This window comes from Rissa tridactyla, chromosome 3 (genome assembly GCF_028500815.1).
Source record: "Rissa tridactyla isolate bRisTri1 chromosome 3, bRisTri1.patW.cur.20221130, whole genome shotgun sequence".
Taxonomy (NCBI): Eukaryota; Metazoa; Chordata; class Aves; order Charadriiformes; family Laridae; genus Rissa; species Rissa tridactyla.
The window spans coordinates 25901330-25919194 of NC_071468.1; the positions used below are offsets into that span (position 1 = coordinate 25901330).

General features: G+C 38.3%; 1 protein-coding gene across 1 annotated transcript in view; it reads left to right on the forward strand.

Moving 5' to 3' along the window:
• Positions 1 to 17865, forward strand: part of KCNH1 (potassium voltage-gated channel subfamily H member 1) — a 186439-nt gene that overhangs the window by 42090 nt on the left and 126484 nt on the right. The window contains exon 7 of the mRNA XM_054195409.1: positions 11051 to 11480. Coding sequence (XP_054051384.1) covers positions 11051 to 11480 — 430 coding nt within the window. The remainder of the gene's footprint in view (positions 1 to 11050; positions 11481 to 17865) is intronic.

The following is a 17865-nucleotide window of genomic DNA, read 5'->3' on the forward strand; positions in this document are numbered from 1 at the left end:
AAAAGGAAGGAAGCTTTTCTCACCTGCTGCACAGATAGTAGCAACCTGCTGATGATTTTGCTGGAGGAACATTTCATAACTGTAGACTGGTGATGTGACCTACAGAACATCCCCAAGGAAAATGTCTATACCAGTGGCTGTGACAGCCCTTAAGCCGAGCACAGGCTCTTTCAGACTCATGGTACCAATTCTGCAGAGAAATTCTTGTTGTGTGAGTTTGAATTTCTCCAGGTTCGCCGTCTCAGTGTTGGCTTGTAACAATGAGAAGCTGATTGGTACTTCAGTTTTCCTATGGCTCTTCAGCAGTCTCCTTAATCAGTATAACAGTGTTAGTCTTAGTTATTCTAGCTATCGTGCCCAAGGAAAAATCATTTTTCTTAGTGCTGTCCTTTCAAGAGGGTTCGTCTCTATTTCCCCTAGTGGGTTCTGACATTAGCTGGTATAAATCATTGTGGGGTCATTAGAGCAGAGTTTCCACTGGTGTAAATTGCTGTACTTCTATTAAGGGCTCATGGACTGGTTTACAGGACCTAAGGGGCTTTGCCAGCAATGCCAGCGGAATAACGTAGTGCACATCAGGTGGGGATTTAGGACAGTATATGCTGATCACTGTTTCATGAACTGCCTGTAGAGAGAAAGATAGCCTTTTATTAAAGAAGAGGAAAAAAAAAAAAAAGGCCACATTCAAGGAGTCCTGAAAGTAGAAAGGCTTTGCCTTATGTCTTCTTCTCTGTTGTACAGAGCATTCCCTAGTGGGTCAACTCCCTTTCTTTTGAACTTGCTGGTTTAAATTTTACCTGTCTCTTACCCTGGATTACACACCATATTACTTCGCAGTTGGATTAAGTCAGCTGCGAGGCTGTACTGCTGAAGGTGTAAGTAGCCAAACTGGATTGTTATCTGTGTGTCACTTTGATTTTGCTCCCTTGGAGCCATCAGACTGGAGTTAGCAGGTGTCCATGGCCACTGTGGGAATTTTTTTTTTTTTAGTCCTAATGTGAATACTCTTAAAAAAAATTACCAGAGATTAAATGATACCCAGTGTCAACAGTGGTGATAAAATGAGATGAAGAATATGAATTGCTAGTTTCCTGTTTTGGTCTTTTCCATATATGATTTTAAACAGGAGGAAATAGAATCCTGGATTTGCTTCGGTCGCTATAGTGAAGGGTGACTGGGGCAGGTGGAAGCTCACTTTTTTCTCTGCCCGCTGTCATCCTCTGTTAAAAGAAACGTCACTGAAGACACTGAGGATGTCATGGAGGAACTAACTTGACAAGTCAATTTGTTTTTAAGAATGCTGTAATTACTGTGATGGAGACAATGAATGGATTTGCAGGGGATATGGGACCTGGAGCTGAAGAAGTAAAAAGCTGGGTATATAGGGTGTTGAGGCTCTTTTGGTTCTGCGTAATTTTGACACTGTCCCATCACTTAGCTCTTGATAAATTAATAGTGAAACTATTTTTGTCATCTTTAAAGCAATCCACCAATATAAGATTAATTATAGCACATGAAACTAGAGTTGATCAATACTTTTGACAAGCGGATACTAATTTTAAAAAATTTTGATATTGAATTTTTTTCTATTTTGAAGTAAAATTTTCTTTTGCAATTTACTTCATTATTCCATTGTAAGATATAATGGAAAATATCTTCTTGAAACAAAATTGAGTGTGACTTCTGCGTTTTTCAGGCAATTTCAAAATTCTTTGGGTTTGTTGCAGTTTGGAACATCAGTATATTTTCAATTCAAATTTTTTAATATAATTGAAATTCCAGATTCCTCTCTGCACTGTTGAGAATATTTTTGTCCACAAAAATACTTTGAATTCATTAACTATTAATTAATACAACTATTAATAACTACAATTAATACAAGAGGCACTTAAGTATGAATAGCCACATTCTACAGATGGAAGAGGAAAGAAAAAACATTAATGTCTTTGTTCAAGGCCATAGAATTAAATATGGGAATGTATGAAGCTTCTGATCTCAAGTGCTGTGCTCAAAGAGACAGTACAGTATCTCATATTCAGACATGAACAGAATTCAACAAATGAAGCAATGAGTAGCTGTAGAGAAATTTCCGCTGTTACTCAAATGAAAGAGAAGTTATAAATGTTTCTCGTGGCTTTTCTATGTGGGAATATATATATATATGAGATACTTTCTTGACCTACCATAGAACTTCAAGAAAAGAAAATATTCCACTGATTGATGAATCAACTTAATGTTAGCCTTAGACTTTCTACTGTTAAGACAATACCTCATGCTGTAGTACAGTTTGAGTAAGAAAAGAAAATATTGCTCTAAAATTTACACAGCCCTTAAAACACACGGTATTAGTCTGTTTTGAATTTGAATGATCACAATAACGTTTGTCAGTAATCCTTTACAGTAATTAGTATTATTCCTCACTTAAGAAAATACCACCTGCTTTGGGGAATAATGTTATCTTTTTGTATTTAGACATCAATCAGTAGATTTAATAAACAACAGGCTTAAAGAAAATTCCACAATTTTTGCCAAGAACACTGCAATTTAAGACTTTGAATTCCAAAGGCAAGTTGAAGCATATTTTTGCAGTGTCAGCTTAAGCAATTTTATACTGTGGTTTTCAGCCATAATACCATAAGATATAATTTATATTGGAAAAAATTTGACTTATTACATGTGACACTGTTGTTGTGAAATCTCATGGTAGGAGTGGAATCCAGTCATGTCACCACCATATAAATCTCTGAAATAGGGAGTTTGTAGTAGTAATTGCTATCTGTATTTGAATGGAACACTATGATCAATTGTTGGCTGATGCCAAATTGGGAACCATTTATCACTCTTATTAGTTGAGGTAGAAGAGAAATAAATGCATAGTAAAAGATCACCAGGAAAGATGTATTCAATATAAATGATCTAATGTTCACTTAAGTGGATGAATAAGAGAGAAGCTAGCATGTAGGCAACAAAGATACATAGCTTCGAAAGCACGAAATTTATGATGATAAAAAAGTCACAGAAAAAAACGCATTACAGAAGTAATAGAAGTAAATTAAGCTATTTAGTGCTAAGTGAGCATGGTGTAGCTGGAAAGTAAACAGTGAGTTGTGAGAGAGGAAAAAATGAATGTGTTGCTGGTCAGATTGTTGGCAACTCTCTGAGGCAGTACTTTTGCAATAGATTAATTTAAACCTTATTAGTGGAATAATCTCTCATGCTAATACAAATTAGCTATCTAGGAATTACTGAAGTAGCTACACTGAAAAGCATGCAACTTCCCTAGACTTGTTTACCATTTCCTTGCAATAAGGGGCAAGGGAATAAATTATCATATTTATAGTTTTGTGGAATAAACAAGGGTCCATAAAGAAAGAATTTGGGTTAGATGAATTTTGCAAACTGGAAAATATGATTTTAAAACTCTTTTAAACTGTAAACAGCTCTATAATATGAAATCTGTTTGAAATAGTGTGTAGTTCACCTCTGTTATTTGGATCTATCCAATTAGGCAACACTGCGTTTGGCGTGTGAGTCTATTGATAAATCTGGTAATAAATGAATATTTTTCTGTGGCTAATGATAATTAAAGTAGTCATAACCTACTTTCTATGTAATGCTTATAACAAAGCAGCTAAATATGACAGAGTATGATCCAGGCATAGAGGAAATATCAGCAAATTGTGGTTCTTGGATGTGATGAGAGTAGATGAGAAAGGATTAGTGAGACCCCCTGGACTCGGTGACTCCTTACTGGTGCTCATGGGGAAGAATCAAACAGTTGGATTACTGTATGCAGGTGGGGCAGTGGAAAGCTGGAGCATGCGCCTTGGGTTGGGGGCCATGGTGGTGGTAGAGGTTTACTTGGGTGTCCCCTTGTGAGAGACCCCTGAGAAGTATGGCAAAGCCCAAGGGAGGTGTGTGCTATGGGCTGTAACCTGCCAGAGGTATTTTGAGCAAGGCTAGGGCGGTTCTTGGTAGTGTTGGTGGCTCCTAGGTGGTGTTGGGAGCTTCAGAAGGAGCTTGGGGGCCTTGACCTGTGTAAGAAATGGAGTGCAAAAGAAAGGAAAGGTGGTCATGGAAGAGGAGGGCTGCTCATCTGTCTTTTGTAGTTGCCTCTGTACTGCAGCATGGCCCCAAGGGGATGTGCCAGGCAGGAATTACTCCTTAACTGGCAGGTAGGTGGAAGGAGTGTTTGGGGAAATGCAAATGGGGTAAAGCAGATTCTTCAGTAAGTCTTCAGTAAAGTAGACTGCCAAGATATAAACCAGGGAGGCAAAGAAGCACTTATTGTTCGCAGTGTCTTGAGGATTTGGTTCAGGGTGTCTCTCTTTGTTGCCTAAGCTTTTTTTCTCCCCTGTCATTTTATGAATCAAATGTGAGTTTCTCTGACTTCTCTCCTTAAAAACCCAACCCCTGTGCTACTAATGAAACGCCTCTTTTATGCTACCCTCTCAAGGAGCAGACTGCCTTTTCCCCTAAGCCCTCTGTTTTCCGAATTGTGTTGGTTCTCTATATAGGCGCTGCAGAGCTCTTCTGCCATTTTTAACCCAATTTAACCCATTTAGGGTTAAATTCTCTCCTCTGCTCCAAGCCTGCTTAAGGTGCGTAGTTAATTTAAGTTCTGCTTGCTTCCCTGGTCTCCCCCAGGTTTGTACACCTGGGTGGCTCAGAGGCATCTACGCTGTCTGCTGATGGATAGACCCTCCCAAAAGAGAATACCAGAGAAGGAGGTGCTGCTGTGTCCCTGCCCAACACCAGCTCCGTAGGTTCTGCTGTGGCTGTTAAGATGACAATTAGCTTCTCTTCTGCACTACTAATGTTCAGATTAGCCTTTTTGCTAAGTCACAGATAAGTAAGGGTGTTACTGGGTTTCAGGACTACTTCTTCATAGCTTTGAAAAGCATGACATGATTTATTGTACTGTTAAAGATTGAATAGTAGCCTACATAAGCTATTCAATCTGTATAAGGCTAAAAGAATTAAAACGCTGAATTACATTTTCAGTGATAATGTATGGTGATAGCCTTTGTCCAAGAAGGAGAGCTAATTGAATACATTAGATTCTGAATTATTTCAAAAAGCTGCTGTTAGAGTGATGCTTACGCTGCATATAAAGGGAAGCATGTTTCAGAGACGGGGATCAGTTACTCTGTCTTTTCCCCCCGTTCAGCGTACTTGTATCGATCTGAGGCAGAAAAGTCAGATGAGACGGCAAAGGGTATTTATTTGAGTAGCTAAATGGTTGCTTTATAGTCTATTTCATATTAGGGATTGGATTAGAACTGGAAAGATGGAGTGGTATTAGATGCTAGTAACACTAAATCTTATTTGGGTGTTTTGCCTCTTCAAGATAAGTAAAAAGCTTCTGGAACTGACGGCTTCTTTGAATCAGAAGCATTGGGGAGGAGATTGCTGTCTGCCAGGGGTAAATTTTTTATTTGATAGTGTGGAAAGTTGGATTTCTTTAGGTTACTTATGTGTTATCTTTATCCTTGTTCTTCCTCTCAAAGTGAAAAAAAAAAAGAGTTTGTTTCATGGATTTGTTGATTTTCTGAGTGTTCATGTATTTGTGTAAGGCAAGCACGGACATAGTTTTATAAATGAAAAATCAGCTTTTTCCATCTCTCCTCACACCCCATGCTCTTATACATGAATTATTGTTGTTTCTCCCTCAATTCTAACCAAGCTTGCAGATGTCTGACTAAAATAAGCTTTGTGAGTCTAGAGATCTGCTTTCTCTAGTGCTGAAAACCACAGCAGTAACCAGAGGGTTGAGATATTGATTTTGACCTGTGTGCATAATGTTGTCTCATCTGTTGGCTGCTAAGTATGGCAATCTGTAGGAAAGGTCATGTTCTCAGACCTAATTAAGAAAATCAGAAGAGGCAAATAACAGAAATGAGAAGCCCTAATAATGACCTGACAAGGCTGCCATGTTACTGCAGATAGGCAGAGCCAGGCTGAGGCACGGCTGACTTCAGAATCAAATGTCAAGAAAGAAGGCGGTGCTTTCTGTGACTCTTGCCTTGCATATGGTAGTGATAAATTCAGCTCATTGCCTCCCTTTTTTTGATAAATAATTAATTTATTTATTTTTTCTCTGTTTGTTCTAATTCTTTTAATGGCTAGCTTTTAGTCTCCTGCATCTCCCTTTAATTGAGATGAAGCCAGAACTTCAGCAGTTACATGTGAGAAGAAAGTGCTGGAAAACTTAGAACAGATTTGTGTCAATACTGAATATTTCTCTTTTTTAAAATAGATAGTAGGTAGGAAGTAAATTGTGCTTCCTTTGAGCCTAGAAAAAAATCTTAATGCTTGGGTTAAGTGCATTTTATTTCTGTATATGTGGAAAGTAAATAATGGCCTAAAAAGTGAATACTGTCATGCAGATTGAATCTATTACTAAAGTGGTAGTGCTACTATAGCTGTAGGAGGTGGGATGAAAGTTGCATTTTAGTTTTTTTCTGAAGTTATTCATCCTACGTCTTGTTTGGGAGGGAAAATGAATTGTTTCTTACTTTTTTTTTTGTAGTTAATTTTTATTGCTTTTCTTGAAACAATTTGTATTTTGTTTTTTTTTTCTAGGTGAAATTTTATTATTCAATGACTTGAGTTGAATGTAATTTTGCTTGGCAAACGAACAGCAGCAATTGGTTTTTATTTGTACAGCATCTAGCACTTTAGTGTCCACTGTTACTGTTCTTGGGGACAATAACGACACAAGTAATCAATAATTACTCTGCTACAGCCCCCAGGTTTTCAAAACACTTCACCAAGTACTTCATCACAGCATCTCTTCTCTACCTCTTCTTGTGGATATGAAAGTAATGGTACAAATCTTACGTTGCTCAATGAAAAGCTAGAGCCAAACCACGGATATCCTGGATCCTGTGTTTGGAGAGAAGTTTGCTTACACGGCTGAGATATCAGTGTGAGACAAAGGGGTGCCCTGTCAGCAGATCACATCTTGCAGAAAACAAGGAGTTATAAAAGAAAATCTGTGTGAATCTGCACAGTATCTAATGAGTAGGTCTAATTAATGACAAATTATACATGGAAATGTAGTTTTGACAGTAATTCATGCATAAACTTCCAAGGCATTCTCTTTGAATGTAAAAAGTGGATCCTGCTTTCCTCCAGGCCTGAGGCCGCTATGGTTTTTTTTGTTGTGTTTGAGGTGCAGTTACACTTGGCAAAGATTGCATAGGAGGAGAGGAAGGGGGAGTGGTTGAATTTATTACTCTAAGGGCTTTTGACATTCAGGTTTGCTTAATCAGCAAATACAGAGTTATTTCTTCTGGCTCGCAGTGCTTTGAGCTTGCCCCTTGGTTCGGAGGGGAGTCACTACAGATTCTTCCATTTTCATGCATCAGCCGTCACTGGCAACAAAAGTAAAACTGCCAGCATATTAAATATTTCTCAACAACAACATGAAGGTATCAACACTAGAATCTTCATTTCGTGTAATTCAGTTCAAACAATTTGAAATGTAAGTGTGAAATTCAGCATTTTCTGCCATATTTGAGTAAGTGTTGCATATTTAAGTAAATGCTGCACACAAGTTGTCTCTGGAACAAAGTATAGTAAAAATGTACTGTTTTTCTACCTTGGACGTATAAGAGTTTTCTTAGCTTCTGCATACCCCCAGGGGAAGGGATCTGTTGGGTAGAGCACTAATAGGTGGAACTGTGTCTGTGTAAATCAGGCCCAGGTGGGACTTTGTGGGTTATTACTTAGTCTTGTCCTTTCCCTGCCTGCCACACAGAAGGTCCTTATGGTCATCCTTCCGAGGAGAGCATCTGGGGGTGCCTGTTTGGGATCTGTAGCACAATTGCTAGCTCTTCATGAACTGAGCTTCATCTATGTCCTTTGGGCAGAAGGAGCTCTGGGTGTCTCTTAATTTGCCTTTGAAAGGTTGTAGGAGAAGCAGAGCTGAGAGGGTGGGACAGGCATCAGGAATAAATTGAGTTCAGGCTCTTTTGCGTGACATCTTGGAGCCATCTGTATGATATAAGCATAAAAATAATCTGCACTGATAAGAGCATTAAAATGGACAGTAATCTAAAAGTGCAGTTCTATTTTGGAAAGTGGTAATCTAAAAACATCGATTTTGAATCCAGCAGATCTATTCCTGTGAGTATTAAAATATTACTCACTAAATTTAGTGACAAAAAGTACTGTTTTAAAGTATTGGAGAATGATCTGATTTTTTTCTACTGTATCATCTGTGAAACAGTCTATTAAGTTTAAATTGTTTATACCCATTTGAAATTCTATCGCTTAGAAATTTTTGAGAGTTATATGAATAATTATTTCCCTGGGCATTTCTTCCTCTTGATATTGATCCATTTAGAATAGACAAATCCTTTCCTCTGAGAAAATCAAATAGAAAATACTGTTAATGCTGAGATAAAAGTAAATGATTATTTTTTTTTTAGCTTTTCCTGAACTTTTAGAATCTTCTTGGCAACGCAGTCAGGTGAAATAGCGTGACTAATTTGAATATTAAATTTTAAAGCAACAAAATCAAGTATTTATTTTCTGTAAATAAGCAAGTTCTTTTTGTACAAAAAACCTAACTCTATCTATCTCTGGTTAGAATTTGGTAGTATCACTTTTACCCAATGATGCAGTTCTATCACATTTTGAATGCTTTAAAATTTTTTTGTGTGTGAATTTCACAAGGGAAATTAGGATAAGAGTACTCTGAAAGCAAAGTAGTTTGCCTTAAATGTTTTAAACCTAATTTCAAGTATTTTATTTTGTATTCCCATTTTTCATATCCAACTTCTTAAACTCCCCTTCTGTGATTTTTTTTTTGTCCTCAAGTATTTCTAATAATTGACTTTTTTTTTTTTTTAAACTAAGAATTAACCAAATTCCAAACTTTTAAGTCCTTCTTGAATCATTATTATTATTTTTGTCTTTGGTAGGACTCTGACTGACAAAAAGCATATTTATTTTTTTAAAAATACCAGCGGTGAGTCTTAATTTTAAGAACAAGTTTTGCACCACTATTTTTGAGCAAGACTAAAACTGATATTCAGAATGTTGGGATGGAAAATTTTTCTGCCCTTGCCTGAGACTTGTAAGCACTGAGTGATTAAAAACCTTGGCTTTGAGAATAAAGCTAAATACAGGTCATTACTGGAGACTTCTCCAAATGTAAAACATTATTGTTTTCCTGTTAAAGTTTGTAAAGAGGAAAGGGAGAAATGGGCCTTGGTCCTGAGGAAAACGGCCAGAAGACTGTGTTGTAATGTCAGAATGCAGGTATTTAGAAAGTCGAGATTATACGTGCTTGTTGTCATTCTGTGGCTTGTGTATCCAGTTCTGAAATACGGTTATCATGTTATAGTTTTTTGTGTTTTCCCCTTTGCTCTTCCTCTCCATACCGAGTGTTCAGAAGTACCTTCTTTCCCTGCCCTGGCAGTGAAGGCCTTATGCCTTTTGTGTCCTATTCTCTGAACTGGCATCAAGGCTTTGCTCCATTGTTTACAAAACAAAGCTGGGTATGGAATGAATGGGAAATGGAAATTAACTTTTACTTTGTGAAGGAATTTTTGCATTAGTGACTTGAAAAGTTTGACATAGAAAATAATGAAAGATCACTTGGTCTTTTCTAGATTTCTGTAAATACCTCTAATTTAAAGGAAGGCTGCTTTTTTTTCTCTTTTTGTTCTTCCTTTTTCCTCCCTTCCCCTGGTTGTGTTATATCTTGTCCAAATACTTAATAGAAATTGATAGTGTGTTCCCAGGTAACAAATTACATCTGTCTCTGAAAATGAGTCAATGTAATCATGACAAATTCATGAAATAAAAAGGAAATACATTGCTGCAGTCCTGGGGAACATGAGTCAATATGCTTTATGTAATTATTTAATAAAACATCTCTTCTAGTGCATTGAACCAGCCTAAGATACAGAAGCAGTTGTATTTATGCAGGAATAAACAAACTTCCAGTAAAAGCTGGTGACCAGAAGTATGCAATTAGGCATTTCCAGAAATACTCATTAAACCAGTCTGCTTAAATTTTAATAAGACTTCTATGTAAAGAGGGAGTAGAAAAGACGGAGTAGAAAAATAAGAAAAGATTTTTATGAAAAGCTACTCAGATCTTCTAGTGCCCCAAATGGCTTTGAATTTTTTTTATTTAACTTCTTGTGCATGGAATTGCAAATCTGTCCAAAAGTTAACAATACAAAATCCTACATGCTAGCTTAATTCTGTTTTATGGGAGCCATATTGGTATCAGCACAGAAATGCTACATTGATAGCAAAGCTGTCATAAAAAGAATATGATGTGGGGATTAGACAGATACTTGAAGTAGTTAAGCTTTTGCAGTCCACGTGAGAAATGTCAGAGCACTGATTATCGGTACATGAATTCTTATATGAAAGTAAAGTCATAGGAAATGCACTGCTACACTGAAAAATTACAAATCACCAGGTACTTGCAGTATTTTTTGGCCTTCCTTATTTATCTTCCTGGTGTGTCTGAGCTAAATAATGCAAACTGTCTTGTATCTGAGACATGAGAGGACACATGTTGCCCAGGATCATAAGGAAGTCGGGAATAGCCATAAGAGGTTCATGACTCCAGAGGCTGGAGTGAATTCAATAGGTGTCTGGTTATGTTCCTCTCAACATTAGATTTGTACAGTTTAATGGTCAGTGACTTTCACTTTTATTTTCAGTCAGCCTTAAGTAGCATCAGGATGTTCAGGGATGGTTTACATGCACAACTGGATGTGCAATAAATAGCGTTTCACTTGAAGCCTTTACAAACATGTTTGTAGACCTATTCAAGTAATCTGAAAGGGGAGGTCAGAGAGCAACTCACAAAATGTTAGTGGATGAAGACAAGAGTGCGTATATCCATCCTTGAAAAAGAGTCATTAACCTTTTCACGTTTCACAATCTCTCTTTTCAAGTGTTATCTGATGACCGTCTATTTGTGATGGATCACATCGTGTCTTTGGAAACTGCAGTTATGAATATTGTTGCTTTAATATTAAATTCTCATGGTTGCTGTGCTTTATCCTTCTAGGGCATCAGTAGCCTCTTCAGTTCACTTAAAGTGGTCAGGCTACTTCGGCTGGGTCGTGTAGCTCGGAAGTTGGACCACTACATTGAATATGGAGCAGCAGTCTTGGTTCTGCTGGTGTGCGTGTTTGGGCTTGCAGCACACTGGCTGGCCTGCATCTGGTACAGCATAGGAGACTATGAAGTTATCGATGAGGATACAAACACAATCCGGACTGAGAGCTGGCTCTATCAGCTGGGGATGTCAATAGGAACACCTTACCGCTTTAACACATCAGGCTTTGGAAAATGGGAAGGCGGCCCAAGCAAAGATTCGGTCTACATATCCTCGTTGTATTTTACCATGACCAGCCTCACTAGTGTTGGATTTGGGAACATCGCTCCGACTACAGATGGGGAGAAGATCTTTGCTGTTGCTATGATGATGATTGGCTGTAAGTATTAGAGATTCTCTCCCTCACACACACAATGCCAAATAGCTGTGTGTCATGAATACTGATATCATAAGAACATCTGGAATTGTATCAAATATTATGCAGCTTAAAATATTTTTCGTGGCAATATAGTTTTATACACTTTCTTACTGGTTAGTTTTAAAATCACAAGTGGGAGTATTGCTGTGACTAGCAAAAATTTAGTCATTTTGGAAGCAATATTCCGTCAGTATCCTTTCAATATTCTTTTGTAAGTAAACTGTAAAATGTGTAAAGCCTGAAGTATTAAAAATTAATGCACCAGAGTAGGCACAGACAACCTTTGTGCCTCCATTTGGTATGTGGCAAAATCTTTGTGTCTGAGAGTTGTATATATTGGACAAGTGGGTTGGTGGGTGGAAGGAGGTCCAAGAGCATCTTGAAAGGGAGAGAGAACAGTAGCTCTCAAGAGGCCACAGAATCCACTGTGTGCTGAGCACACAGTCAAATCCTAAAGCAACTGGGATGATACTGGCCTTGGGCACCTGTAGCTCACATTTCTTTGTTGCAAGGGGTTCATATTGCCAAGCTGTCCAGTTTTTGGCCATGTTGTGTCACTTCAATGCAGGAACTGCATTCAAAGTACCTTGAGAGCTACTTGGAGTTAAGAACCATGTAATGGTAACCCTTAAACTAGGTCATGTTTTTCTAGAAAAGGCTGAAATTTGAACCAAAATAAGGAAAGAAAATTCTGCTTTGTACATGGAAGTGCATATCATATGGAGAAAGAGAGAAGCTTCTGTACGGTAACATTACATCTAGAGGAGAAAACAGTCAGTCCTTGCTAAGCAGAAAATTAAAACCAAATATATAATGAAACTCAATTAGCAGCACAGTGACTGTTATGATAGAAACGTGAAGCTTTGATTCTGATGTGTCATTTTACAGTGACACTGAAATCATGTACTGAGATTATGTGTGCAGTGTTAAGCAGGCTGAAGGTTAGTGAGAAGAAGTATAAAGACAAGTGTTCTTGATCTCGTAGGGATTGGGATATTTTAGCTATAAAAATGTTAATTTTGTTCTTCTAGCTTTTTCCACTGCTAAGAGTCCCATCATCCTAATAAAACATCCGTGTAGCATAAGGGAAGTGTATCTAAAACTTGGAGAAAATGACGCGGTTTCCTCATGAGACTATGTAGCAGTTTAGTACAAAACAGGCTTCCAAGCACAAAACAGGCTTCCAAACATATTTCATTCTGAAGTTGCCTGTTCAAATAGGAAATATCCTGACCTTTGGCTTATTGTTCATTGGGTTATGCTCATGATATTACCTAGACAAGAACAGCTAGTATTATTTAGTACTATGAATAGTGAATTAACATAACCTTCATAAAATCCAGAATGTACATGGTGATACTTTGGAATTCTACCTGCTCCAAACCCTGCATACAAAAATGTGGTGGAAAGAAACTGAATTTATGCAAGATTAATGTTGATAGATGTCTGCTCTGAATTCTAAAATGAACTTTAATTTCAGCAAGTTGTAAAATATAGTGTTCTGGCAATTTTAAAATCTCCCAAATGCAGTCACATTTGAGGGAAACAATTTTGTTTATATTTGGACTTCTAGAACGTTAAGTTTCTAACCCTGTAACTGTCTGTGTATCTGAGCAGCTTTATCCTGTGAACAACTACTTAGAAAAGAGGACTATTTGCAATATGTGTTTGCTGGAATGGCCACTAAGTAATGCAGTCTTTGAGTTTACCTCTGATCTTTGTAGGGTCTTGATTGCTTTTAACGTGCTGAAGTTTTGAGCTGTGGTCGTTCCTCGGGATGGGAGGAACAAAACTGGTTTGTTTACTTTGCAGCTATTTAGAGCTTAATTGTTGACAGACGTTCTTCCACCATAAAATTTTATGTTCAAATAATACTATTTAGCCTGTAGAATTAAGCTCTCAAACATTGATCTGAATTTGAACTAGCGCTATTTTATAAGAATTTTGTCTTATCTGTTGGGTACATAGCAAATGTATGGGGGATAGCTGTGGGGAGGGAAAAGAAGTTTCCTGGCTAAAGCTTTTGTACATCACTCAGAAAAATTCATATTTGTCCCTGGCCAAGTAACATATTTGTTGTGAGCAGAGCTACTCACTTATATCACAGTTGGTGGCTACATGTTCCCGTTATGGTCCTCATTTTGCAGATGTCAGGTCACATAGATCTGCGCATAAAATGGATAGGGGCTGTGGTTGTCCAAAGCATCAGAAATAACCAATTTCAAATCAGTTCTGCTAACGTGTTACTGCCCACTAATAAAAGGAAAGGGTATATGATTTCTCATTTATACTTTGCCATTAACACTGCATTTATTTTAGCACCTATCTAGTGTATGCATTGTCAAAAGCTACTGCTATCTTTCAGTAGCACAGGGAATGCCTTCTTTTTTTTTTTTCCCCCATGAAGGACGCAGAGAGAGCCTAATTGTTTGACTATCTAAAGCTCCAATTGAAGATAGGTGGAATTTGCTGAGTCCAACCTCAAACATGTCGCTCCATTAACTTCTTCCCTGCTAGGGGGAACTATGTGAATTTGTCTTGGTTTTGAATTGGCTAGGTATAGTCTGGGCAAAAATACATACCTATATATTTAAATAGTCCAATGAAATAAGTGAAGTCATTTTACAACCTTTTCCATATGAAATGGAAAAAACACTGTCACTTTTTCTTTGAGTATGTTATCGTTTTTGTTTAGATGAGTAAGAGAATATGTTAACAAGATTGGTTTTGAGATTCCAAAATGACATTGTAGTGTCATTAAAAAAAAAAGAAAAAAAGAGCATTTAGGAACAAATATATAAGAGCCAGCATTAATATTTCAAAGTGATTCCAGAAAAATTTTACTTGAAATAGACTGGAAATTTTTAATAGGAGGGTGATTTTTATCCCCTCGGGCCAATTAACCTCCTGTGAATAAATAGTAAAACTTCCATTAGCCTGATGGGGACAGATTTAGATGAGCAGAAAGCAAATTATAATATTTCCTTCTCTTTGTGCATTTTATCCTCTGTTCTTTTTGCACAGCAATAAACGCTGTGTCGAAAAAAACTAGTGGCTTGTTAAACAATACTGTGGCCAGCTAAAACCACGGTCGCAATTTTATTAGCAAGATCACATTTGAAATTTTGGGCCGTCTCTTTATTTGTAAAAGAAACTGAATTTTCTTGAAAATGGAGATGGTGGGCAACATGTGTGAATGGCTGTGACCCCCACCTTCCTTGCACGGGCTGTACGTGTAGCTGCCCTACAGAAAGTCAGGGTGCAGGTCCCACTCCAGTGCACGGTGAGCACTTGCCTCCCACTGGTGGCTGACCGAGGAACTACTGCAATGTGCTGCTTGCTCGTTCCTGGGTCCAGCTTAGAGTCATCGGTCGCCCTGCCTTTGCGCCCTGCCTCTGAGTTTTGGTGTCAATGGTCTTGACTTCAGTTTGCTCCATGAGCTAGGCAGCCATGGGTTGGTAGGGGCACTCAAGGGCTGCTTCCATGGAGTGTGGATGTTGGCATCAAGTGGAGGGAAAGGAAGAATTTACTTTTGGAAGTGGGAACTCTTCCTACTCAGTGAACCTAAAAATAAACGTGTATATATATATATATATATATGCATACCTACATACAGACATAGCATATGTGTATACATACACAGAGAGAGAACGTGTGTATATTACGATGTGTGAAAGAAGCAAAGGAGAGTGTGTTTTTTTCTTCATGTTTGATAGTCCAGAATTATTTTTAGTAGAATGGATTTGATTTTGAAAAGCTCTTGTATCTCTGAGGAAGGCTGGACATGGTGTGCGCTGCCCTGAAGAGCATTAGCAGGCGGTGCACAGTTTAGCAGGCGGTGCACAGTTTTGCAGGCTTTCTGGTCCTTGTTTCTAGCAAACTTAGGTTTTGGTTTCGTTTTGGTTTACTTGGCTGAGTATCTTGAATAATTTCCGGGGACGAAAGTTGTGAATAGCAGCAATACTTTTCTTTGGTCTTGGAGTGTTGTCTATTGAGCTTCTCTGGTTCAGGAGATGAGTTACTGGTAAACAAGTGATTTTAAGATGTGCTTTGCTGTCTTCTCCACTGGCAAACTGATTGAAAGGCCTGTGGTACAGTTAACACAGGACTATCGTGATATCCAAAGAGGATGTTTGTGTCAGAAATGCTCAGAATATTACACGTATTTGAAAGCGTAAGCAGCGTATAACTAATGTCCTTCCATGTGTGTTTAGTATGCTTATGCAGAGAGTGATGGAATTAATACTCTTGTAATTATGTTCTGTCTTCCATAAGACAAAACTTGGTTTCCTCTGCTGCTCAGGCACTGATATGTCCCCTTCTGCTCACTGCTTACTCCTTCTGTAAAACTGATCCTGTGGCAGAAATACATGTGTATTACATTAACTCTTTGTAGACCCATTGACCACTAGTAATAGTACTTTGCTATAATGTCAGATAGCTGTTTAAAAAAATAGGTAAGACCACTTCCATTTTCCTTTTTATTCAGTCTTTCATTATGGTAAATAATAAATCCAGGTAACTCTTAATTAAAAATTTAGAGACACTTTAGTGAAGCTAACCTGGGCCAGTGGGAATTTTGGCTGAGTTGAGTGCAAATGTTGGCCTAGTAAAAAAGTTTAAGGTGTATGAACTTGCAGAAGGAAGGGCTGGCAAGTTATACTAGCAGTGCATAGACCCTGGGAAGGGATGACTGAGGTGAATCAGCTGCGTGTGGGTATGGAGCCTGTGGGGCCGGCTGGGTTGGTTGATTTTACACTTGGGGCAAAGTACAAGAGAGTATGGCTTGGTCTCACCAGCCCTGGCTTCTGCTTCGGAGCCACCTTCTGCAGTGAGGTGTTGTGCTCTCAAGTGCAATGTATGCATGCGCTGTCTTACTGACCTCGGTGTGGCTGCAGTTTGCAGGGAGAAAGTGATTTACAGTCGGTTCTTTTGACATGGGTAGGTGCAACCCCTAATTAGAGTTGTGAGGGACTGCAGCATACTCATCGTGTACCCCTGGGGATGTACGGTCCATTGGTCAGCTCCACCAAAGGGGGATGTGGGCGGGTGAAAATGCTCTTGATTCTTGACCTCAAGTAATGCACATCTGTTTGGGAAGAACAAATTATTTTAAAATAGAGATGAAGTATCCAGTGGCTGCTCTTAAGGATTTCCGTTCTATGGAGGCTTGATGCTTCTGATAAGATAAGCAATTCATATTAGTATGTAGCTGTTTTTCCTGAACATGTGGTAAATTATAGTTTTGTAAAGCAAACTGTCTTCACATCTGTCAATGAACTGACCTGCATGGTTTTGTCTTTATTTATTGAGTGTATGTGTATATATAGGGAGAAGTATGAGTGGTACTACTGGAAGTAAAAGCAATTAACTCCTCGGCTTCATTTTAAAATGAATCAAAACATATTTGCTTATCCCTTTTCACAGATGGCCACTAAATTGCTAATTAATAGGGAATATGTCTACAGACAGATCTTCCAGAGAGGCTGACGTTACATAAAACCAGGTTTAAAACCACTGTCTGGGTCTGTGGAAAGACATATATTTTCCATTTTTAATACTTGGGGTGAAAAAAAAGCTATTTCAATTTTTAGTTTCTTCCCTGTGGAGACATATGCCTCGAAATAACAGTTCTCGTATATTTTGTTCAGTGAAGCTGTCAGGTTGGGTTGCATATTGCTTATTTTTCCTAAGCAATAGCAGAAACCCGAGGACTTTCATTTGCAGTTTTCCTATCTGGGCACTGTGTCAGCAATCCCCTTGCTCTGCAGGTGGAGTAGGGATGAACAGTTCTAAAAAATGCTTTGCATTTTTCACTTTTAACACACCATAATACTGATGGATGCTTGCCTATCTGGATTTTGAGCAACTGAGCAAAATCTATCATTTCGAGAGCTTTTTGTTAGTGTTCTCGGTTTCACTGAAAGATCCCAAGCTTTTGGTGCCTGTTCACGCTAAATTCTCCTCGTTAGGTAGGAACTTCCTGGAACTGCAGGGCTTGACTCATCCAAAGTATGAAGTTCACTGAGGAAAAGGCACATGTTTGAATGCTAAACTAAATCATAAATTCTCCTGTGAACATTATAATTAGACCAGATAGTGAGAGGGATCATGGAAAAAGAACAAAAGTAGGAGTTAAAAGGTCAGACTCGAGGACACGTATACTCACCTACTGTAATAAATTTTCAGCCACTGAGTTCACGAATCAAAACAGACCAGAGACCGAAAACACTCATCTTCATTGATCTTGTGCAACACCAGCATCATGCAGTCCTGCAGCACTTCACCTGTTGTCTCTGATTAAGGTAGACACAGATCCCAGGAGTGGGGAGTATCTGTCTCAGCT